General features: G+C 56.1%; 8 protein-coding genes across 8 annotated transcripts; 4 read left to right on the top strand and 4 right to left on the bottom strand.

Annotated features, from left to right (window-relative positions):
• Positions 1–337: 337 nt before the first annotated feature.
• Positions 338–2977, top strand: GLOTRDRAFT_121095 (uncharacterized protein; the record flags this gene model as incomplete). Its single annotated transcript, XM_007867234.1, has 6 exons — positions 338–560; positions 645–723; positions 852–1786; positions 1848–2200; positions 2515–2604; positions 2876–2977. The coding sequence occupies 6 exons, from the start codon at positions 338–340 to the stop codon at positions 2975–2977; spliced, it is 1782 nt and encodes a 593-aa protein (XP_007865425.1).
• A 634-nt stretch (positions 2978–3611) lies between these two features.
• Positions 3612–6653, bottom strand: GLOTRDRAFT_138400 (uncharacterized protein; the record flags this gene model as incomplete). Its single annotated transcript, XM_007867233.1, has 14 exons — positions 3612–3723; positions 3774–3788; positions 3841–3861; positions 3922–4271; positions 4322–4366; positions 4422–4619; positions 4669–4882; positions 4944–5036; positions 5097–5245; positions 5301–5549; positions 5605–5756; positions 5813–5922; positions 5973–6338; positions 6396–6653. The coding sequence occupies 14 exons, from the start codon at positions 6651–6653 to the stop codon at positions 3682–3684; spliced, it is 2262 nt and encodes a 753-aa protein (XP_007865424.1). The 3' UTR covers positions 3612–3681.
• A 382-nt stretch (positions 6654–7035) lies between these two features.
• Positions 7036–8091, top strand: GLOTRDRAFT_39589 (uncharacterized protein; the record flags this gene model as incomplete). Its single annotated transcript, XM_007866590.1, has 5 exons — positions 7036–7188; positions 7236–7385; positions 7441–7537; positions 7591–7668; positions 7724–8091. The coding sequence occupies 5 exons, from the start codon at positions 7036–7038 to the stop codon at positions 8089–8091; spliced, it is 846 nt and encodes a 281-aa protein (XP_007864781.1).
• Positions 8092–8267: 176 nt separating this feature from the next.
• GLOTRDRAFT_115872 (uncharacterized protein) lies at positions 8268–13383 on the bottom strand (the record flags this gene model as incomplete). The annotated part of the gene is made up of 10 exons (XM_007867232.1): positions 8268–8458; positions 8510–8669; positions 8725–9694; positions 9754–10008; positions 10064–10239; positions 10290–10658; positions 10712–10750; positions 10805–10933; positions 10988–11118; positions 11172–13383. The coding sequence occupies 10 exons, from the start codon at positions 13381–13383 to the stop codon at positions 8268–8270; spliced, it is 4632 nt and encodes a 1543-aa protein (XP_007865423.1).
• Positions 13384–13820: 437 nt separating this feature from the next.
• GLOTRDRAFT_93105 (uncharacterized protein) lies at positions 13821–15614 on the top strand (the record flags this gene model as incomplete). The annotated part of the gene is made up of 5 exons (XM_007867231.1): positions 13821–14276; positions 14328–14369; positions 14517–14579; positions 14793–14956; positions 15104–15614. 5 exons carry the CDS (start codon positions 13821–13823, stop codon positions 15612–15614), a joined length of 1236 nt encoding a protein of 411 aa, XP_007865422.1.
• A 2305-nt stretch (positions 15615–17919) lies between these two features.
• Positions 17920–18518, top strand: GLOTRDRAFT_75603 (uncharacterized protein; the record flags this gene model as incomplete). Its single annotated transcript, XM_007867230.1, has 2 exons — positions 17920–18197; positions 18269–18518. Coding segments are annotated over exons 1-2 (399 nt in total), but the record flags the coding sequence as incomplete, so codon positions are not given.
• An 870-nt stretch (positions 18519–19388) lies between these two features.
• GLOTRDRAFT_110912 (argininosuccinate synthase) lies at positions 19389–21395 on the bottom strand. The gene is made up of 9 exons (XM_007867229.1): positions 21319–21395; positions 21176–21255; positions 21062–21121; positions 20941–21006; positions 20802–20884; positions 20640–20749; positions 19932–20587; positions 19778–19878; positions 19389–19725 (listed from the first exon to the last, which is right to left on the bottom strand). The coding sequence occupies exons 1-9, from the start codon at positions 21365–21367 to the stop codon at positions 19653–19655; spliced, it is 1278 nt and encodes a 425-aa protein (XP_007865420.1). The 5' UTR covers positions 21368–21395; the 3' UTR covers positions 19389–19652.
• A 125-nt stretch (positions 21396–21520) lies between these two features.
• Positions 21521–23474, bottom strand: GLOTRDRAFT_121088 (uncharacterized protein; the record flags this gene model as incomplete). Its single annotated transcript, XM_007867228.1, has 5 exons — positions 21521–21820; positions 21891–22476; positions 22556–22787; positions 22846–23303; positions 23361–23474. The coding sequence occupies 5 exons, from the start codon at positions 23472–23474 to the stop codon at positions 21738–21740; spliced, it is 1473 nt and encodes a 490-aa protein (XP_007865419.1). The 3' UTR covers positions 21521–21737.
• Between the last annotated feature and the right edge of the window lie 560 nt (positions 23475–24034).

Below are 24034 nucleotides of genomic sequence, written 5' to 3'. Positions count from 1 at the left end.
ATACCCTACCTTCTTTTCTAGTCTACTACTAGGACACATTCTACATCATGTATAACATCCTCATCTGTATCCCTAGCACACACCTGTATCCTACGAACCTGTATTATGTCACTACTTCAGACGCAATCCCTTGTCACAGGTGTTCCTACATGGGACAACACACTGCAGCATTCCATGCTGATGCGGGGGGGGTGGGATGGGATCTATTAAGTCGAAGTCGAATCTTGTGAAGTACCTCCAGCCACCGCGTGCGAACTCCGCATCGCTTCACCCCCTCCCTCAATTCTCAAGATCATCCCAAATTCCCATTCCTCCAACTCACACCACCCACCCAACGATGCCTTCCTCGTCCCAGTCGACAGACCCGCCCCTCATCTCCAAGCGCCTCCACATCTCCGGCGTCACCCCCGCCATCACCCCCGCCGACCTCAAAGCCCGCCTCGAGGCGTTTGGCATCACCGCCACGGCCATCGAGGGCTTCGACAAGCTCGACGGCGTCGGGCGCCCGAGGGGGTTCGGATACGTCGACGTCGTAGGGCGGGAGGACGGCGTGAAGAGGTGTGAGTATTTTTCTTCCAAATATTCTACTAGCGGTGGGGGGGATAGGAACGGTTGACTGACGGATCGGCGCACTGGGAAGTTAGGTATGACCGCGCTCAGCGGGGCGACGTGGAAGGGCGCGAAGCTGCGCCTCGGGGAGGCGAAGCCTGACTTTCGCGAGAGGTGAGTACATGACTGCCGGCACTTGTATTCTACCCGTCTCGACCACTCGCACCCATACATCTCCCCTCCCCTCCCCTCCCTCGCATCGTATCATATCTTTGCACGGTACCTACGCTCATCCCGTGCAGACTCGAACGCGAACGCGCCGCCCCGCCCCCCGCGCGTCCCCCGAAACGTCCGCGCGGCGTGCACGGCGTGCACGCGCCCTCCATGGACCCCGTCTCCCCCGAGGAAGCGAAGAGCAAGAAGGTGTTCCGCGTGACGGAGACGGGGCGCGTCGTGACGCTCGTGCGGATGCGGCCGGAGAAGCCGCTCGGTGTGCCGGAGGATGTCGGTGCAAAGGGGAAGGGGAAGGAGAAGAAGGAGAAGGAGAGGAAGGCGAAAAAGAGGGACCCGCCCACGCGTGCGCGGAGGAGGACGATTGACCCCGTGCGGTATGGGAGTGTGCATCTGAAGGGGGCGTGGATGGGCGAGGGGGGTGTGCGGGGCGTCGCTGCAGGGGACTTGGCCATGGAGGGCCTAGAAGCGGGGAATGTGAGTGAAGAAGGGGATAGCGACAGCGACAGCGAGAGCAAGAGTGAGGAAGAGGCAGAGGATGGAGAGGCGAGCAGAAGTCATCGCGTCGATGAGGAGCGACGGGATGGCGAGAGCGAGGGCAAGCCCGCGCAAGTCAAGTCCCCTGCAGTCCTCCCGCCGCGCACCGTTTCCCCGGGCCCGCCTGAGTCGGACGAGATTGCGCAGGAGAAGGCGCGCTCGCTCGGGATTTTGCAGGCCCTCTTCGGGGATGGGGAGGAGTGGGGCGGGCGAGAGAGCGTGTCGGACGTGGAGATGGAGGCGGGCGCCGGTGAGGCTGTAGACAAAGAGGACGAGGATGTGAGTATGAAGGGAGATGACGAGGAGGAGGGCAGTAACCATGAGGGAGATGCGGGTATGGATCCCGCACCGCATACCGAGGATGGTGCAGGAAAGGGGCAAGCAGATGACAGGCGTACCGCAGAGGACTCAGGGAAGGAGAAGAGTCAGACGAAGCTGAAAGATCTCTTCGCGCCGAGGGAGGAAGAGGGTGCGCCTCGTTCTCCGTCGTCTGCTTCATGACGAGCATGCTGATGATGTTCCATCAACAGTCGGGTTCTCTCTCCTAGGTCACCTTGTCATAGACGATCTGGAGCTGGACGAGGACCTCGCCCTGCCGTCCATCACCGACGTCGCACCCGCCGCTCCTTCCGCCCCTCAACCCACCGCAATCGTCCTCCCCTCCTCGCATGCCCCCAAAAAATCCCAGCCGGTCACCCTCGACCCCAAGGCTCCGCTGTTCTTCCCGCGAACGAAGGGGCGGGGGAAGGACGCGCTGGACGTGTTCAGGGAGCGGGGCTGGGTGTACGAGCCCCTGGGAGAGGAGGAGCTGAAGAAGCTGTGGGAGGAGGGGAAGGGTGAGATGACGAGGGACTGGAAGAGGAGGCGACGGGAGGCGGGGAAGGTGAGGAGGCGCAGGGGTGGTGGGGATGGGGATTAGATTAGTCGGTACGGCGGGATGGATCGGGAAAAGGCATGCTGGTGCTTGGGTACGTCTATGCTTCTCGAAGCTGTATTGGTACGTGCTTGCTGTCGGTTCAGTGATACTCGGTGTCCGAGTTGGACTTTGCAAAACGTAGCCGAACGAAAGCGGTATTTTTGCTGCTCGCTATGATCATACTGAGAGACATGACAATGTTTCATTCTGATAGCCCCGCGCCTTTGCACGCGTAGGGCCCTGATTTTCTTTTAGGTGCATGTTGCCAATCGTGGCTTAAGTCCGCTGACGCCGTCCGAGGATACTTCTGCCTCAGCCAAGTTCGGCAGGAGTATCAAACCTCTGGATACCAAGATCGCGGTGTAGTCTGGGTGAGTAGAAGTTGTTGATCTCTTTGTCTCGACGATACTGATGCTGCATTTAAGGTATTGCAATTTGGGGCTGGCGCCCGATATGAATTGACACACAGAAAGGTCTAGCGACCTGTGGCAGCATGACTGACTGCATCTCAGGGGATTAATATTCCCACATGTGCTTGATTGCCTCGATGCTCTGTATTCAAACCGTGTTGTCAGCTGATTGGGTGTTTCGTTTTATGAGTGCTTCATACTCTCGCTTCAACAACCATCTTCGTTGTCGAAGGTTCGGTCGAACATAGTAGGAAATCTCAGGCACGGCAAAGCGGTCAATAGCCAGCGGAAGGAGAGCGACGGATATGCCCCGCCGGTGCTTAGGACTTACTAGTGAAAACTATGGAGCTAAAAAAAGGTATGATATCAACAACATCAAACGCATCTATCCATCGTTCGCTCACGTGTGAAATATAGCACTCAACAAACCTAATACCCTCCCCACTGCAGCGAACTGCTATGACGGTATAAATTACCCAGAACTATAAAGCTGCGCCAGACATCGAAGCTCAAGCGCTGGAGGACAACCATCTATATCGGCCTCGGCTTGTAAATAGCCCCGATTCTGGTTACTTCGCTAAGTCTACTGCCCTCGCACTGTCTTCCGAAATCCGCAACCGGCATACAAAGCGTGCAGAATGTTCAATGATCTGTAGAATTCGAACAAACGAATAGCGTGCATAGAGTTCCTTGCAATTTCCTCTCAAGTACGTCTGTCGCGTACCCGTCACAGCTGAGCCTGTGGGTCTATCTTTGCTCCCCTCCCGAAGTCCGATGTCTGGGCGCAGCTCCTTCATCGAATTGCTGTCTTTCGATGACTATCATTACTCTTCGTCTTCGTCAAGCAGTGGGCGGTGGCAACAATGATGAGGATGACATGGCCGTAGTGACATCTCCGTCGCCGAAGTTCAACGACGCGTATTCTCCGAGCGCTGTTGCAGGTCTTGCGTCGGGACGCGCAGATCAAGAATCCAGAGTGCCATAGGATTACATGCAATGTATATTATAATGGTACACCCGTATAGTATAGAAGACCCATTACAGAGGAGGAAGAGGTCTCCGACATTGAGGACATATGTTCTTCTCGAATGCTCAGCATATATGCAGATCCCGTGCGATACAAGACATACCTTGATGGCCAACCACTGGATTATTTTATTCAGTGCCACGAATATGAGATACAAACAAGCCACGTACCCTTTCAAGACACTCTGTGTGCTACGCAAATTCATCGCGTAAGTATCATGGAAATCAGTACCGACCGACAACACTACTCACGAACAAATGATGACACGGCGCCAAACTATAATTCTTCCTCCCGCCGGATGCACCCCGGCTCACCCTATTCAGCAAGCCACCCAGGTCCAAGTCCCCAGGCTCCTTACCATCGCTAGACCTAGCTCTCTTCGAATTGACCGGGTCAACGAGGATAGCGTCCATGCATATGGCACAGTCTCCCAAGGACTGCTCCGGTGCCTCGGGGTCTGGCAGAGGTATGGGAGGGTGGTAGTCGTAAGTGGGAACATTTGAGAGCCGTTTCGGGAGGAAGAAAGCGGGTCCGAATAATTCCTGCAAACGGATGACGAGGACTTCTGCAACGAGAACAGCCGCCAAGGGCCAGAACCACTCTGTACAAACCGAGTTAATGGGGTAGGCAACGAGGCTAATCGTAACTTACCCTTTGCTTCTATATCCAAGATATTACCCTTGTAGGCTAAGAAGTCTGTCAAGGGATGCGGTGTCAAATATTTTCTTCGCAGCCAGGAAACGCGACTTACAATACGCAATAGCCAGCCGCAATATCGTCGTTCCCACCAAATACTCCATATTCATGCCACTCGTCCGTCCCCTCCTGGCGGAGCGGTAGATCTGAGGAATCCACAAGCCGGCATACATACCTCCCAACACAAACAGTGCCAGCGGGGGGTAGATACTTATACGTATGACGAAAACGATGAAAACAGCAAGCGTGAACCCTGAGACACATGAGCGGCCAGTCTCACCGCTGCTGAACTATGCACTCACATAGCTTGAATTGAGGATGGGATGTCACTCGAGAGTATATCGATCGGATACGATCCGAGAGAGATGGCGCCGAACTAACGTTGGGGGAGGGTACGCCGGGCTCGCTCTGTTGGCTCGCATCCCCGGATTCTCCTGCTTGCCTAGCTGCGGCAGGAGCCGGTACAGGCGCGGAGTCCTCTGGAGCCTGGATCTGGAAGATCAAGATGGCAAATTGCTGGAAGGGGAAAGAACGTCAGGAGAGCTGCAAGGGACGTGCCTGACTGAGATTTGCATACCGCCTCGTAAACGAACAAGAGACACGCTAGGAATGCAGGAGCGGCCAAAGAGACGGACGGCTTCCCTTCGGTGACTACAGCGAAGGTAATATGCTAGAAGGAGCGTATTGAGATAATGGCTGGTAAAGAATGTCGTGCTAGGTAAAAATTTACCCCAGCAAAGAATATTGAATCGGCTAAGGCCTGCGTCAAGAAGGACCACCGAGACAGCCGGGACAAGTTGGTCGGCGTATTTGATACATTCATTTGACGTGCGAGAAGGCCGAGCAGGCACAGGTACACGAGCGCTGCAATCCCCGCATCTACAAGCCAAGGATGTCAGCAACACTCTAGCATTTCTCACAAACGACAGCCTACATGTAGTGACCATTCTGAACCAAGCAGCACTCCTCACGCCTTCGCCGTCCTGCAGTTCCCATACAAATCCGCATTCTTTGCTCACCAGAACCCCCTCGATCTTAATTCCGGGGTCCTTCACGGTCGTGATACCGGTAGGATTGAGCATCTCTGCTTCCAGCTCTCTCATGCGGTCGCGAGGAATAGAGGTAGGCTTCAATTGCATGAAGAGAGTGAGCGAGCAGCGAGGGCGCGACTGCGATTGATCGTCTTCTGGCATGTCAGATGCGCGATATCGATGAGAGAGAACAGTACACAAGCTCACCGTTTATGACGCTGAAGTCCATCGTCCCGCTATCGAGCTGAGCCTGGAGCCGCGCGACCCGCCTCGCCATCTCAGGTTCCACTAGCTGCGCCGTAAGATTTTTGTACGGTTGCGGGACAACACCAGGCAACAGTCGGATATCAGGGCTGATGCTGAGCCAGTATAAGGCATGAGTTGTGAACAGCAGCACAACCGCTGAAGTACATACTCTCCCGGTTCCGCCAGTCCGTATACCGAACCGTTCTTCAGGAAATGCACTCCTTCGAATGTCAGGCGGAACTCTGCGCCCGTGTTGGGGTCTGTCATATCCATACGTCCCTACACACACGTAAGAGTTATGGGGCGCGAAATTCGAAAGAGCAGCTTACATGGACCATAGCGACATCCTCCCGAGGCGTCGATGAATTGAACCGCCAGCTCGTCGGAGCGAACTTCTCAGCGCCATTCCATCCTAGCTTCTTCGGCGCAGACAGATTCCACCCGCCCACACTCACTCTTTCGACGAGTTCAGTCATATTCGCACCTTTCATGAGGCTGTCCGCCAGCGGCGCCCATGCTGGCAAGGGCATTTCGGAGCTATTGAACGAATGTGGAGTGGTGATGTTGTGGAAATGGAGAGTGCATTGGATGTATCCGGTGATATTAGAGTAGTACGAGGACGTGGACGGATTCAGCTCATTCCCCGGAGCAACGAAAGAGTGGATCAGAGGTTCCAGCAAAGGCTCGGTCTCTGGCTAGGTCATTCGTTCCTTTGAATCCAATGCGATATTCCACTTCAACATTGCGCTCACCAGAGTGAAATTACTCTCCGTTCCGTTCAGCCACGCCGAATAGTTCCCCAGCTGCCAGTTATACGACCGCAGCGCATCCCGGTACTGGTTCTGAGCTACTAGTTCCGCACCATTATGGTTCGTTAAGAGAAATAGAATAAAGGATATGAATATGAATGACGAGATCGAGTTCCGTGGTCGCTGTGCTTCAACAGGGTTGTTGCCTGGAGCGGTTTCTTCGTCTCGTTCCCGAGTCTCTCCAAGACCCCCCGCGTTCATGAATTGGGAGGATAGTCGAGGAAAGTACAGATTGTTACGTTGACTTCTCGCTCAAGGAATACCAGACTGTGTGCTGTGTGAAGGACAGCGGTTCGTCGAACGTAACTGGCACGCGCTCTCGCCTCTCGGTGGCGGGGTGCTGTGGCAGCGACAATGGGGGAACCCAGGATGGCAGGTCAGTTTCCAAATCAAGCCAAAATATCTGTCGGATAATCTTCGATCACTGTGGCTGCCACTGCTTCAGTGTATGCGTTGTAGCCTCCCTTACCTCAAGCATTTCTCAAGGCCAGGCGGGCCCATCTTCTATTCTCTGGCTGATTTCCGCTTGTCCCTCAAATCTCGCGAGTTTGACATGGAGGGATCATCCAAGAAGGGCGGCAGGATGAGAGGCAATCCCAGAGACTCACCCGAAATCCGAGTCAGCAAGACGTTGTCGTGGATTCTCAGACACGGTGCACAGTCCGAGAAGATTGAGATGCGTCCTGACGGCTATGTAAGAGTATCCGACATCGTGAGCTTTGCAATCATATCCTCCGTTCATCCTAGAAATGATAGACTCCGCTGTCCTAGCTAGCCTCGAAGAAATTCCAGGGCGTGGATTTCGAGACGGTAGAAAATATTGTGAAGAACAATGACAAACAGAGATACAAGATGGTGAAGGAACCGGATCCCAAGTCCCCGACGAACGAAGAGGTATGGTGGATACGAGCGAACCAGGGTCACTCCATCAAGGTTAATATGCCCCATTACCGATACATTTCGCACATTTCTCAGATGAATTCTTCAGACAGTGGCAGTTGATATGAAGCGCATTACGTCGGCATGGGACATACCCACCGGTATCGCTGTGCATGGAACGACTCTTGAAGCATGGTCGCTGATAGGTTGGACATGTTTACGAGGTTCTCTCGTTCACACTGACAGTGCATACCGATAGCTCAGAAGGGATTATCGAAGATGAGACGAAACCATATTCACCTCGCACAGGGCGTCCCTGGATCCGGTGTCCTCAGCGGTAGGCAAGGCTTCATTGCACGGAAAACCTTGAATCGACCTGTTATTTCACTCAGGCATGCGCAGGTCTTCACAAATCCTCATCTACATCAACGTACAGAAAGCGATCGATGCCGGGATCGAGTTCTTCCTGTCCGAAAACGGCGTCGTCTTGACCCCAGGGAATGCGAAAGGGTACTTGGAACCATCTTTCTTCAAGAAAGTGGAACGCATCGAGGGCAAGAATCGAGTTCCCTTGCCGGAGTGGGATAGCCCGGATCCGGAATACGATAAGCTACAGGAGGAGGCTGCAGTCACGGTCGAGGGAATGACTGGAGGAAACCCGGACGCACTTGCAGTGCAGCCTTTACAATCTGAGCAGGCACAGGAAGTCGTGAAGTCGGAGAATTCATTAGTGGATCAAACCGAAAAGCTGTCTATATGAGTACGTACCCAGCAGGCCAGCAGCCTCTGAAGATCCTGCGGTCCAGGAAAGTTGTAGATGTACGATGAGGACTCGTAACACGATTAGATTCTGAATAAATTATGTAGTCCAAAGTTACAATGCTAGTATGCGAGCAGCGGTACATGTAGGTGTATTATGATTATTCCCTCCAATCATCAACTACTCGTCGGTTCTGGTGTAGGAGTCGATTGTGCCGGTGATTCAGGCTCCATATTTTGCAGTCGCATCTCGACCAAAAATTCTTTATCCCTGATCGTCTGCGACCATGCAGACAGCGCAACCCAAGCGTTGTTAGCAAGACGGGACAACCCGATCACGCCGAAGATGCCTGGATAGACGTGCATGACTATGTCACCGAGTCAGCTTCTTGCACTGCTCATGATAATGGAACACTCACAAAGGAAGCGGTTGTCCAATGGCAGGCTGAGCAACCGTCTGCATAGCCAGTCTACCCCGATGGGGCACAAAAGTGCTGCCAGTAGCGCTCCTGTGAGAGGGGCAATGACTTCCTTGGTGGCCTTGACGGGGTCAGGATGGGTCCATCCGTTGCGAGTAATCTGGTTATTCACGAACTCAGCATAATTGCAAGGAAACGGATAGGGAAAGACTTACATTGGCGAATCCTGCGAAGAAGCGATGATCTGGCGGATGCGCTCTCTGCGCCCGGATGGCGATCTTCGCGTATACAAGCCCGAGTGCCCACATATCTACCAGACGGATCCGGGGCACGAAGGCAGGATCCACAGTGTACCGGAAAGGTAGGATCAGATAGAACTCGAACACAAGCGCGATCAAGATAGGCAAGACAATCCCCAGAGTGAAGACCATGTATGCGATCTTCGAGAGCCAGAGCAACGTACGCTTCAGCAGATAGAGCGGCCATTCAGCTCGTGGCTCTTCGCCGCCTCTCCTTTGCCTACGCTTGTCTAGCCTGTCCACTGCGTAACCCACGAGGTAGCAGCCCCATAAGAGGTAGAACCCAAACAAGAAGCTATACCCGTCGTGGACTTCCCGTTCGATGAAAACGCCGAAGAACAATCTCCCCAGCTGGATCGGTACAATGAACACGGCAGCGACACCCGCGCATACCGCTAACCAAGCCACGAAGATGAAGGTGAGTATGCGAGTCCGGAAATTGGGCGGGATGTATACGATGGTGTAATCTGTCTTGGGATTCCTCTTGGCCTTCTGAGCTTCCTCATTTTGCACTTTGATCAGACGGGCAGCCTCCTCATTGGCGGGTTCACCATGTTCAGTGACTTCCGCCGTAGCCCTCATTTCTCTCGGCAGGGCAATATTATCATCTGCAGGGACGCGCCTAAAATGTCCGTCGCGAATGCCTTCCTCAACCACCTCCATCTTCGTCAGGCCCTGTAGACCAAAGCGGTTCTTCGGGGTGTATTCTTCGCTAGGGACGCGTTCCCCGAACATGTAAGACGTCAATCGCAACCTAGCTGCAGCATACTTCCATCCCGCGTTCGCAGCTTTTCCGAGCGCCTTGTTTGGACGGAAGTAATCCATGGTGTACGGAAGCACGATATGCAGAAACAGAAGATCTATTGGAACGTCCGACAATGGTTGTCTGATTAAATAATAGCATCAGCTGATGCAACCGTATCCGGCACGGACTGGACTACTCACCGGATCCTCCATCTTAACGGGAGGGTGGACTTGCTTGCAACGAGAACCAACGCGGAAACCGTGGCAACGCCAAAGGCAATGACGACTGCATACATAACAGCACTAACGAAGAGCTTTCGTAACTGAGTGAAGGATGGCCTTTCCAAGATATCGCGGATAGGGTGGTAGTTCTGGTCCTGTGGGTCCTTGATAAACCACATAGCACCCGGACGCATGATGCTTCTGCATCCAGCCAGCAACACGGCAAATTGATACCTGAAGAAATCTGGTGAGACAGAAAGGAGACACACTTGCAAGGTGTAGGGCTCACATGAACATGGTGCCGACGACCCAATGGTAAAATGTCGCTGTCACAGGCGCTGAACGGAAGAACATAGCGCGTGTCTGCAGAGTAGCCTCGGGAAACAGCCAGATGGTACACAAATCCAGCACCAGGCCGCATCCCAGAGGGAAGATGACTAACTCGATGGTGATGAAGCTGGCCATCTGGAAGGGAGCTGAGTTAAGACTCTAAATAAGAGTGCACTCCGGCGTACCTTCACAATGAGCAGCTGCTGGCGGACCACCCCACGGATTGCTCGCCCAGCACTTTGTGCGCTCCCCGAGCTGAGAACATTCAAGTAGAGCGTATAGTATACTCCAATAACTATGTAGCCTAGCCCGACTGCAAAGACCCTCTCGGGTATGCCGTCTCCCATTGCTAGACGAACCCATGTGTCCTGGAATTTGGCTGCTGTCTCCCGTACCCACAGCCCGAACGCAGCGAAGTATGGCTCGGCGGCACGCACGACCGCGGAGTTCGACTCCAATAATCGGTCGATCGCAGCGTAAGTGAGCGCAGGTACGCTAGGGCTGGAAACCGTCGTAGTGTTGGTTGCCTTTGCGTTTTGCGCCAGGCCGCTCAACTGTAAAGGATGAGTCAACGATTCTATTACTTACGGAAGCCTTTATGAAATACCATAGAAGTGCCATATTTCAAGTATTGGTTTCCATCGATCTAGAGATTTGTGCTTAGTACGGAGCACGAACCAATCTGAGCCACCACACTCACGATGCTGAGGATCGGCGACACAACCCATTTAGCTAACACGAATAAGGAGAGATCGACAACGGGATCGGTGATAAGACGCATAGCACGGATCGGCGAATGAATGATATGAATGAGCCTTCGCAAGTCCATCTGCCATAGAACGTCAGTAAGCAGCGGAATCGGGATAGCGCGAACCTAACGTACACAAAGCAGTGCGGTGGACTTCCCGATAGTAAACGGTATCCAAACACCGAGGCCAATCGTAGTATCGAGTATGAAGATCATAAGCGCGGCGTTCTGAAGTACGCCGTATACCGGACCACGCATTCCGATGGCTAATTGAGGCTATTAGTCCATGTTGCTGCAATAGTGCGTAGTCCTCACCCACCTTCCATCGCGCCGTCCATGTCATCTTGTGCATCGCCTTCAGGTAAGTCATTCGGGTCAACGCCTTGCGGAGGCGCCGCCTGGGGTTGCGGGGGAGCTTCAGGCTGCTGCGCCGCCTCCTGCCTTTCCTCACGGTGATGATCTCTACGCGCCGGATCCAGAACGTCCACCCTGACCAAGCCCCCATCTACCTCTTCCTCATCAGACTCCACATTCGAGGGAGGAGGGGTGAAGTCGTGTTCATGCTCATCATGGTCATGGTCGTGCTCCCCATCCTCGTGTTGCACGTCCCGCTGCTCTTCCTCCGGCAGCCGGAAGTAATGTTCGTGTTCTTCCTCGGTCACTATCTCGTCCTCGTCCAACGTCTTCTCCGGCTCCAGCATCTGCGGGTCGAAGTACCCGCCAATAAGCTGAGAAGATCCCTGCTCGAACTCCTCAGGGGCGCGATACGTTGCTAGACTAGGGGAAGTGAGAGGAGTGGCTTTCTGACTGGGAGGGACTAGCCGAGGTGACGCACGACCGCCGTTCGCCGGCGACAGGGTGACGCTCGGTAGTGGCGGCCGGCGCGGTGTACTTGGTCCTGCCCCAGGGCTCGAAGTCAAGGGGTACGGCAGGGGCGTCGCGGGGCTGGACGCGAACATGCGACTCGCCGCCGCAGCATTCGGAGGTGCAAACGAGAATGGGGTGGGCGACGAGACGTCGATCCACGACTCTGAGGATGCTGCTGATGCTGGTTCGGGATTGCCCATGACTGTCGTGGAATCAGTGTTTCCTCTTGTCTCTGCAGCGGAGGAAGGGCCCGCTACTGGCACGTAGGAGTCTAACCTAGATAGGAAGTCTCGAGGGACATCATGCCCCAGCATAAACGACTGCACGCCCTGCATAAGATCCTCGTGGGTATCGAGAGCGTGCGTCTCAACTTCTGACTTGATTGGCTCTGGAGAATCGTCATCGTCTTGGCGCGGAGGGCGAGAGGCAGCACCCTCCGACCTAAACGTCGGCGCAAGGGTACGGTGAAGCGTAAAAGGTCGAGCACCGCGGGTTTCGAGAGAGGGCTCGGACGCACTCCGAGGAATCATAGCACCCTTGTCGATCGGCATGGAGAATGTAAACGGCGCGCTGGGAGGAGGACCCTGTGGAGACTGTTCAAATATTCTCTTCGGGCGCACAACCGGCCTGTCCTCTCTATTGGGCAATCCGCGGGCATACAAACGTTCGGGATGTGGATGGCGGAATCGAGGTGCAGGTGGTTCATCTTCCTGGTCCGAATCGTCGTCCACAAAGGTGCTGGGTCGCTTCATGGCCCGCTTACGGCGACTGTGTCTCACCCGTGCCCTCGCAACATTCCCCTCGCTCCTGTGCAGCCGCTTCCCAGACGCCCGCCCGTGCTCGAGGCTGTCGTCGTCGTCCTCGGTGTCCGTGTCCACGTTGAAGGCAGGGCCGCTAGGCATCACTTGCGCGTATCGGAGAATTGCTTCTGGCGGCTCCTCTGCCGGGAGAGGCTCAATAGCAGGCACCGGAGGATCCACCGCGGGTGCCGGTTGCTCGGGCAGCGGTACGTGTACGTCCTCTTCCTCAAGCACGCCGGGTCGCGCGTTCTGAACTATCCATTCCCGGAGCAGGAAGACGGCCACGAAGACAAGTACGATCAGGCAGGCAATGATCTGCCCGGTGAAGATGTCTGCCGAGAGGTTGCGCCAGGTCGGGTGGGCCATCAGCTCCGAGATAGACGTACCGTTGAGAGAATGCGCGGTCTCGTTTCGATCAATGGTAGTAAAGCGGTCGAATATGGTTGAGGCATAGCTTGAAGGCGGTCTTGGGCGGTCGGCTATCCACCATGCCGTGGATTCTCCCATAGCAAAGTACATCCGCCATGTCCACAGAGTCACCCAGGGTAGGATGACGAGCCACACAATAGCTACCAACACTGCACGTACGCAGAATAAGAATCCCCAGAACGCCTGCTGCGCGAGCCGCCTGAGCACGAGCAGCGGTGGCAGTCGCTCCGGCATGTCCGGCGCGTACACCTTCTGGAACGAGTACGGGTGCTTGCACACATCGCACGTCTTCTTTTTGCTATGTGCGAGCCACGTCGTTAGGCAGTCTTGGTGGATGTAGCGTATCGTCCCCGAGCATTTGCAGGGGTGGAATAATGGCTGGTCGGGTTCGGCTGGCGCGCTGCATATCCGGCACGTATCTTGCTCTTCGTGCATCTACCGGATATCGTCGTTGGAGCCAGTCGGTAACAGGCGAAAGAAAGAGTGTCAAGAGGAGAAAGAGGGCTAGGAAAGCGCGTACGACAATAACCGAGCGCTGCAGCGATGCAGGAAGCAATGTACGAGATGACCAAAGGAGATGACGGGAGGGTGATCCTAAAGCAGCGCCAGCTCTCACGCGCTCGGCAGCCACCGACAAGAAAACTGGGAAGGAGTCTACATACTCGGCTCACGCTTAGCGCGTGACCGAGCCTTGCCACATTCCAATTCGGTGCTGCTCACGACTCACCGGCATTGTTCTGTGAGGGTGGCTTGTCGACGACGCTTAGAACCGTAATTTCAACGAAGCGCGACTTAAATCCACGATGAGTACTTCGCAAATTCCCACTCGTCGCCCAGGAGGCAGCAATCGGTCGAGGACCACAGCAACAGTGATGCAGGCATCAACGTCTCGCCGACGCAAGTCTCATTCGCCCGAGCCAAGGCCTACCGCGCAGAACGCGGTCGCATCGACGGAGAATGGAAAGAAGAAGAAGAAAGCTCTGTTCGCAATGTGGTCCTCCATCCCTGCGTCCAGTCCCCAAGCCAGTAATACTGACGAGACGCCCGTCGACCGTGGCAGGAAGAATAGATCGAAGCATAGTGCCAAGTCTCAGTCGCGTCCGGAGAACGCTAGCGGGCATCGACAAGGAACAGCTCAGGCAAAGAGCTCCAAGAGGGAGAGATCGGTGTCCAGGGATTCACCACGGCGCTCTAAGGGGGTCTCACCGGCGCGTTCTGCTGCAGCCACGTTAACTGAGGATGAGGGGCCTGGGCAAACTGGGTTCACCGGGCCATTAGCAGCTGCTGAGTTTGCTCGACTGAAGGCTGAGAATGAGGCATTGAAGAAGGTGAGTGACTCCGCGTTGTGGCTGCGACAGTTAGCAGAACGGCGCATATAGCAAATACACACGATGAAGAAGACTATAGGGAAGCAGACCAAGGTGAGTCCGTGTCCGTGACACACGCGTGCTATCGATTTTAATGGAAACCAGGCTATCGAGGAAACGAAGCAAGAGCTGACCGCTGCGAATAAGGTGCCAGGTTCCACTGCTAACATCTGGTCTCTCCATTAACGTTTTCTATTACAGTCGAAGAAGGAACAAGGACAACAGATGGAGAAGCTCAAATCCAAGTCCAAGAAGTCAGAAGAGGTGCTTTTATCACGTTGTCCTCCTTGATGACCTATTTAATCGTCCTTTCAAGCTTCTATCCATCATCGAAAACAATTTGCAATGTCAGATATGCCTTGAGTACCTCGTCCAGCCCTTTGTGTACGCCGTCTCCCCGTCTTCCGCGCATGGTGTATGAACCTCCCCTCTAGTGTATCCCCATGTGGGCATATTTTTTGTCAAGGATGCCTACAGAATTGGTTCCGCTCTGCTCCTCCCCACGAGGATGACATGTACGACGACGACGACCCCGACTATATCTTATTCCGGCACAAATCCTGCCCCTCATGCCGCGCCTCCGTGCGCCAGAGACCGGTCCCGCTGTTCATCCTCAAGGCTATCGCATCCGCCGTCGCCAAGTCCAAGCTGCCGCCGTCGCAAGCGAATAGGCCGAGCCCGCCGCCCGAAGCTGACCCCTGGGCGGGCATCTTCCCTACCCAGGAAGAGCTGGACGACGAGGATATGTTCGATGACGCGGAAGATGACGACCTTGAGGATGAAGACAGCGAGGACGATGGGTTCGACGCGGGCGACATGTGGGCCGCGCTGCCCGGATACGGCACGGAGAGCGACGAAGAGGCCTACGAGGGGTCGTACATCGAACCGCGCTGGGCTCCCCCGACGGTATACCTCAACCTCGACGATGGCTTCGGCCTCTGGGACGACCTTGACGACGAGACACTCTCGCTCCTCCGGCGCGGCGCTACGCTCGGCATGATCGAGATGTACCAGATGCAGTACTCGCACGAGCAGGGCATCACCGCCATGCTCGACGGCGGCGAGAACACGGTGTATCTGGGGTGGAACATCAACCTACACGAGAACGATATCCTGGGCGAGGTGTTCATGCAACATGTGGAGAGTGATATTGTCGAGAGGCCGGATAGGTGGAGGGTCCGCCATGACCACAGGACACAGACGTTCGAGGCGTGGCGGCTGGTCCCCGAGGAGGAAGTGGAGGAGTATGATACCACGGACACGGAAGCCTGGATCCAGAGTGACGACGACGAGGACTAGGGCGTCGAATAGACGCAGAGCTTTGCCAAGTGTTTATCGGCTTTCGCTGGACTGGCCGATAAATTTTATTCCCGTCTCACATGCATTGCACTTTACCCGCAATATTCTTGTAGTCAATCATTCACGTTGTATTCCATAAGAATTTCTCAACTGTACTGCTATGCTGGTGAACTATGTTGGTCCTTCAGTTCGACTTCAGCGACGGACGCTCATTGCAGTCACATTCCGCCACAAATCCAAAAGCGGGAGTTCACGTGGTCAGAATCACTGGACGCGTCGCGGTCACACACAGCCGTCACTCACGCTTCTGCACCGCGACGCAATTACGGTCGCGTTTCCCGGCCATCTTGCGCGTCTCACTCTATGCAAGCCTCGTCCTCTACTTGCTTGTCGTTATGGAAAATCTGCAAAGGAAAATAAGTAGCTCTGGCCATACGCTGGCGAGCGCGCCCTTCATGCGGCTGTCGCAGCCGCCCCCAGAATCCACTCATGTCAAGGGTCGCGCATTCGAGGACCTCGGGAGCACTTTTGGGCGATCGCATAGCCAGAAATCTAAATCAGCAAAGAGTACAAAGTCAAACGGGAGGGGTGCACCGAAGAAGGGAAAAGAGCGAGTCTCCTCGGGTGACGATGACAGTCCAGACGAAATGGATCTATTCTCTTCTTCTAATAGGGGCTCGGATGACGAGACGAGCGAGCGGCGCGAACCCTTAGTTGGCGAGGGCGAGGATGTTCCTGAATATCTGAGGCAGCCGAAACTCACAAATCTACGTTTCAAGAAGAAGACCTCGGGGGATTCTTCCGCCACACCTAAAGCCAGCCAGGGTACCAAGACCTCTTCTGCCAGTAATTCTCAGAAGTCTGCTGCTGCACCCTTCAATCCAACCAGCCAATCCCCGAATAACGCGGGCCCATCCACTTCGACCAAGGGTTCAGGATCCTCACCGGACGAGAACCAGCCGAAAGCCAAAGAAGAAAGAATCGTTGGTGGGCCGCCGCTTGGGATGACCAGGGCCAGGTCAGTTGCGGCGAAGGATGTCCTCGGTACTCATACCGCTAACCGCCCAAATTCGCGCTCCTCACGAAGGAACTCTCCCGGTCCTCATGAGCAACCATCGCCACCATCGCAGGGGAAGGGCAAGGGGTCTCGACCCATGCCGACGCCCGCATATAGCGGGGTTAAGGGCTCTGCGGCGCGCTCAGAGCCCGAGTCTGCCGAGGATTCGACCGCTGGTAGGGCCCGTACACGCAAGGCCAGGACGGTTACCGCGCCGAGTCAGGCTTCAAGAGAAGCTGAGAGCAAGGGAAATCGACCCAAACCTAAAGCAGCTTTCGGAGCTGCCAAGCGACAGGTCCAAAGCTCATCTGAGTCCGATACAGACGACGCCGACGACTCAGATTACACGACGGATATGAAGAGGAAGGTCAAGGCGAAGGGTAAGGGTAAGGGTAAGGTAACTCAGAAGGCAAAGTCCTGCCCTATCGATGGAATGTCTCCTCCGCGGAGCAGCCAGAAGAAAGAAAAACGTCGACCGGCGGAATTTCCGATGAAGGGGATGTCGCCTCCCAGCAAGTGCAAAGGTAAAGAGAAACAGACCTCTGGCTTTCCTACTCTGTCTCCGCTCGCGAATGCCGTTACCTCAAGTCAGGGGTCGTTCCCCCATCTGTCCCCCCTGTCCTCCCCGGTACATGCTGCAAGCGACCCCCCCTGGATGGAGGACATAGAAGACGACTTCAGCAGCAATGCCCGCAGACTGGAACCCTTTCCAATGGCTACACAGGATCTAGCCGTGATTGACAAGGAAAATGACTTGCTTCTGACACCTAGGCCAAGGGCGACGAAACGGTCATCTGGAGGGACCGATTCGGAGGGATCAGCCAAGAAGCGACGTAGAGCAGTACCCGAGAATGACTCTGTGTATGCAATCTAATTACGCTGTCCAACGACTGTCCTGATCACTACTTCTAGGGACTTCCTCATCGCGGATCAAGTGGACGCTTCTCAAGTAGACATAGATAACTGTGAGTCATGCCTGACTTCTACTTCGCAGTATTCTTATTCACCTTCGACGCCTTCATAGTATTCTTAGACCCTTCGGTCGACCCTAAGACGCTATGCCCGTGGTGTGACGGTCCATTACCAGCCAACCCGACACCGCACCTAGCCTCCATAATATCAGCGGTTCGCCGTAAGTCATACAAGCAACCCCGCCCGACCAATCCTTTGGGCTTGAAAGCCCCTCTGTCCATCTTCAGCTCTGTCTGCCAGCGGCATCGGTTCGAGACGCATCAGATTCCCCTCGCGCGAGCGAAAGGTTGGCCTACAAGTATCGATTTCAGTGCCCTGCGAGGGCGCGTGGAGAAGCTGAGAAGTAGACTGCAAGAGATCATACAGGACGGTCGCACGGATCTGTATGAGATCGACTTGGATAATATGGATGAGGAGGAAATACACGCTCTCGGCCCGAGGTGGAGGAGCGTATTCTGGGTGGATATTGCGAGGGAGGTGAGGGAGAAGGGGAGCAGGGTGGTTGGGAGTTTGAAGAATCAGTTCGGCAGCTTCGAGAAGACGCAACCGGGATAGTGAGGAACTATTCATTTCATTCGAGCCTGCGGTCCATGGCCTCCATGCGCGTGCTGATATACTCTCATAGCTACGGCGAACTAGGGTCGTTTATCATCCAGCAAACACTCTACAATATGTTCCCTCCGGCAACCTTCGATGCCGAACTCATCGCACCCCTCAATCCAACGGAATTTATACAACGCGTGCTGGTCCCTGAAGTGGGCATTGCGCTCATTATGGAGGACATGAACCTGGACGTCGGCGAAGCGGTCCAAACCTTACGGGAGAGCGTGCAGTACGGCGTCGCCATGTACCCCGGCGACGCTGAGCAAGCGGGTGTTGGCGAAGAGATCGTGATGGAGCGCGCGGCAGCCCGGCGTAGAGAGCTGGAAGAAGAAGAGAGCGCGGAGGAGGATATCTTCGGGGACACCAACGCTACCGAGGACATGGACGGGACAAATTCGGATGCTAGCAGACACAAGGGGAAGGCTAAGCGCCATCTCTCAAACCTGACTATCGAAGGCTCCACTTCCACTAATGTCCGGAGAGGCACACGACACAAGAACCCTGTAGATTATACGGAGAGCGATGAAGGGGGCACCACCACGGACTCGGACAATAGGAAGACATCGCAGCCTCGGGCGAAAAAGCGAAGTCAACCACCCGCTTCTCAAGCATCCCGCCGAACAGACACCGAAGGTGCAAGCGCTACTGGTGCCTCTGGCAGCAGGGGCATCGACAAGTGGTCCAGTCAGAGTCGCCCTAAACCGAGGCCTAGGGCAGCCGCACCGCCGGATCCCGACTCGGTCATAGAGATTGACCCCGTCACTCCTCGGGTTACCAAGTCCTATGCTTCCAACCTCGATACTGACTCCGACGATTTCACGCCCCAGCCACCGAGGAAGATAAGCCGGCCTCCGAATTCAAGCTCGCAACCATCAGGCCGGGGTTCCTCAAAGGTGAAGAGCCCTCGGAAGGAGAGCGGATCGCAGTGAGGAGTCTTCAATTTATCAGGCAGGAGACACCTATGTGATGCACCCCTTTGTGCGGACAGCGACCAGACACCGTGGAAACCGAACATGAGAGCTCCGCTCTCGGAGGACAGCCATGCCTCTGATGCGACTAACAGTGGTAGCCGGCCAGCCACTGGAGGACCTACGCACTCCTGGTTATTGAGTGATGATAGCGACTAGTCCTGATAGCTTTGCGTTCAAGTTATTTGCAGGTAATATCAACTGTATCATTCCATAATCGCTGTACCTTATGTGCTTTGATCTTATCCAACGAGCTTGCCCAAACTTACTATGTATGCCTGAGTGCATCCGTGTCGTCACACACTACCGAGGCACTCCTGCATATCTCTGACGATTGAGTGGTCTACCCCTACAATATTCTATGGTAATCAAACAGCAACTTGCCCCAATCAATTACGAGTTGTCTATGCTAGTTTTTATCTCTCCCCCTTTCTTGCTTTATGTGCGGGAGCCGTAGACGTCCTTGGGCTGCACACCAGCCTGACCCTTGCGAGCATTGGCCTGTGCCCATCTGTAAGAAGGAAGATGTGAGCCCAAGCTCTTGCCAAAGGTGAAACTCATACTTTTTGATCCGGATGGACTCGATCTGTATGAATCCGCTGGTGTCTGTGGGCTCGAAACCACCCAGCTCGTCCATGGAAGACTGATGTTCGTCATAGAGACCCTGCAATCGGTGTTCAGTAGGCGAAACGTCAGCAGCATCATTGTCATCCTGACCTCATCAGACGAGCGGCCCTCAACGACCGTGTTCCCCTTGTACAGCTTCAGCTTGACGACGCCGTTGACAGTGCGCTGGCTCGCGGGGATCGCGCTGCGCACAAACTCGCTCTCGGGCGTGAAGAAGTGGCCGTTGTACAAAATCCGGCTGAGCTCGATCGTGACGAACTGGTCGCGCAGCGCGCGCACGTTGCGGTCGAGCGTGAGGCCCTCGAGGTCGACGTGCGCGGCGCGCAGGATCGTCGCGCCGGGGCTCTCGTAGCACCCGCGGCTCTTCACGCCGATGAAGCGGTTCTCGACGATGTCGATGCGCCCGATGCCGTGCTTCCGGCCCAGGCGGTTCAGCTCGAGGAAGATGTCGACGGCGTCCGTGACGGTCTTGCCGTCCTCGAGCGTCACCTTGACGGGCAGGCCGGCTTTGAACTCGATCTGCAGGCGCTCGGGCGTGTTGGGCGCGTCCTCGGGGGCGGTGGTGAGCTTCCACATGTCGGCGGGCGGGGTGGTGTTTGGGTCTTCGAGAATGCCGGCCTCGTAGGAGATGTGGAAGAGGTTCTCGTCTGTCGACCAGGGCTTGGCGGCGGTTTGCTGCACCGGGATGGATTTCTCGGCGGCGAAGGCGAGGAGGGCCTGGCGGCCGGCGAAGCGGTTGTAGAACTCTGTCACGAGGGTAAGTTGATATAAAGCGGGTGTAAGACAAAGGTCGCGTGCCTGGAATTCGCCAGGGAGCGATGACCTTGATGTCTGGCTTCAGTCCGTAGAACGCAAGCTCGAACCGGACCTGGTCATTGCCCTTGCCCGTGCATCCATGCGATACGAAGCTACGATGCATATAAGCAAGGTGATCCACACCAGCACTACGCGTGAACGTACTCGCATCCCTCCCGTTCAGCAACAGCGATCATGCCGCGAGCAATGACTGGCCGCGCCAGCGAGGTACCCAGGAGGTAGACATTCTACGGACCCGGGCGTCGTGAGAGGGCGTCTAGTGTACTGGCCGTGGCGCACTCACCTCGTAGATACAATTTGCCTGGACGGCGGGGTAGATCAACTCCTCGACAAACTCCCGTCTGAGGTCCTGCGCATATATACATGAGTGGCACTCCAGCATCCGCACGCACAACCCCGCCCACCTCCAAGATGAACTTCTTCGCGCCGACCTTCAGAGCCTTCGCGCGGGCAGCCTCGAAGTCCTATAGAACCCGGAATTGACGTCGAGATATGAGAGGCACGCCGAACGCACGCACCTCCTCCTGCCCGACGTCTGCCATGAACGCGACCGTCTCATATCCCTGCTCGATCAGCCAAGCGAGGATACACGAAGTATCTGTGCGTCCCGAGGTGCAGTCCAGTCAGTTTTCGTACATCCGAGTCCAAGACGGAGACGAACCCAAGCCGCCCGAGTATGCGAGGAGAACGCGACCCTTTGAAGCGGACATTGTATGCGAGGGAAGAGAGGATAAGGGATGCACTGGCAGCTCGAGTCAGAAAGAAAGTTAGAAAGTTTATAGCAGTGTCTATCAAGTCCAGGCGCCTAGCCATATATGGAAGGCGAGTGGCTTTATTCGGCCGATCGAGTTCATTTAGATAAGGGCGTTGCTTGCCACTGCCACATAATTGCAGTAGTCTTGTGGTAGATGGTTGGGCACTACCGTAGACAGATCCAGTGACTCCAAAGGATACCATAAATTCCTGGCGTAAGCAAGCAACATCCTGTCACTGGGAAGAGCCACAGAACCACCTCGGGCTGCCTGCTCTACTCTCAAAGCAGCCACCGCATAAAACACACAACATCGCTCCTGCTCGAGTCTAGAGCACCTGAATATGCCCCGACCGCGTCCCCAGCGCAATCCTCCCCGTCACTTCGGAGAACGCACAATGCGTCAAGTCATCTACTTGCACGACCCCGCCACCAACGTCAGCCACGTGCGCGGGGCGCAGCACCAACAAACGCTCACTGACCTCGCAGATCGTACGACCCGACTTCATACACCGGCCGCCCGTCGATCTCCCCGCCCTCCCCCTCACACCCCAGGGGCGTCGTCGCCGAAAACACCACGACGCTCCGCCGCGTGCTCCCCCGCGTCCGCTCGATCCACACCCCGCGCCGCCCCTCGGGGCCGAGCGCGCACGCGCTCACGAACCCGCGCCCCGTGTTGCGCCCCGAGATCTCGGCGGCGAGCGCGGAGACGCTGGGCGAGCGCGCGAGCGAGGTGAGCGCGTGCACGCCCGCGAGGCGGACGGCCAGCTCACCCGCCGGGGAGGGAGAGGGAGAGGGAGAGGGGAGCGAGATGGTGTAGTGGAAGAGCCCGCGGAGGACGTCGTATGCGAGGAAGGAGATGGAGTGCGGGGACGAGGGGGAGGGGCGCGAGATGGAGACGCCGCGGAAGGTCGTGTTGGGGAAGGCGCGCGAGGTGGTGGGGGGCACGCGCGGGGCGGGGGCGGAGGAGGAGATGGGGAGAGGGGGGAGGGGGTAGAGCTCGACTGAGCGGGTCTTGATGCAGAGGATGTGGGCGTCGCAGAAACGCACGCCGACGATGCCGTTCCACTGTACAATATAACATGCTCTTATTCAACGATCGCCGGGAACGAAAGGGAAGGGAGGGGGATTCGGGGCGGGTACTCACGAGCTCATCGAGGTCCTCGGACCGCACGGATATGGAGCAGCACTCCTGCGTGCGCCAGTCGATCACGTCGATGTAGCAGGAGTGCGAGAACGCGACGAGGTGCAGGCCCGGGTTGATAGCGCGCACGATCTGGGCCGAGGAGCTGTATATCGTCGCGACCTCTTCGTAGTCGTAGTCGGGATACCCGTCGCCCGGGGTGAACGGTATGCGGAAGATACACGTGGTGGAGGGCCTACAATGACATAGGATAGGATGAACTGTATGAGAGAAGGGCAGAGACGAGAGCTTACCCCTCGGTACGCGTCGTGGCCACGATAATACCACTGTCATCGGCGTCCAGGCACGAGACGGACGACGTCCACGGGCGGTTCCCGCGCAGCCTGATGCACGCGCGGCACGACGCCGACGACTCCATCTCCGCCTCCGGGCGCTTCTCGAGGTCCCACAGCGCGACGACGCCCTCGGAGTAGACGCAGAGCAGCCAGCGGTCGCGGTACAGCTCCAGCGCGAGGATGAACGAGCCGAAGTGCGGCGTGAACCGCTTGAGGGGGGTCTGCCGGGGGCGCTTCCAGGTGCGCTCGATGTGGTAGGCCTTGGTGGCGATGGATTCGAGCTCGGAGGATGTGTACTCCGCGAGGGAGTCCTGTGCGCGTGCGCCGGGGGGCATGGGCAGGTATTGCTGCTGCCGGCGGATGATGTCGAACCAGACGCTCTTCTCGCGTGTCAGGTCGCATAGTATCGTGCAAGTCTGGGCAGTGATAACTCATAAATCCAGGGACATACGCGCTGCGGAGCGGACACGGACCTTTCTGAGGCGGATCACGTCTGCGAGGTCGAGGAAAGCCGCGATGTGATAGAACACCTCACCGGGCAGCGTTAGCAGACCGGCTGCCACTCGGTCGTCGGTCGACCGTGTCATGCTGCCGCTGCGAGGCCTATTTTCGCAGCCCGGGCAGGAAAGTGTGGCGACTGTGAATACTACGTCAAGCACAACCAACTGGAAGTGATCTGCGGCGATGAGTACATTGACGCCTACTGGGGTCCGCGGCACCTCCCGCGGCACAAAGATGTGTATCCGTCCTATTTTTGGAGTGCTTCTTTGTGGCTATCGAGCCTTCTCTGGCAGTGTCCCATCTGCAGGTGAGTGTACAGTAACAAATACCGTCCATCAGCCCGTGCATCCCATGGCCACAAGTACCCGGGTCCGAGGCCTCGCTTCGACCCCACGTGAACAAGCTGCATGCGCATTATGCTGCGAGCATCTGGAGCAGCAAATCGGTACGAGGAAGGGTACGAGCGTCAACCGTCCGGTCCGAGTCAATCGAGTGAGCTCGTTATCTTCAACTCTGCAGTGGTGTATTAATACAGGCGTGCAACGCCGCATATCCGAAGACAATCGAGACGTATACGCCCCCTACACTCTTCTCCAACGGTTCGCCCAACCGCCCGGGCCTGCGCCCCGCGTTCTCTGCCCTCCCA

The sequence above is a fragment of the Gloeophyllum trabeum genome (assembly GCF_000344685.1).
Source record: "Gloeophyllum trabeum ATCC 11539 unplaced genomic scaffold GLOTRscaffold_00005, whole genome shotgun sequence".
NCBI classification, from domain to species: domain Eukaryota; kingdom Fungi; phylum Basidiomycota; class Agaricomycetes; order Gloeophyllales; family Gloeophyllaceae; genus Gloeophyllum; species Gloeophyllum trabeum.
Note: the sequence above shows the minus strand (reverse complement) of the source record. Positions and strands in the feature narration are given on the sequence as shown.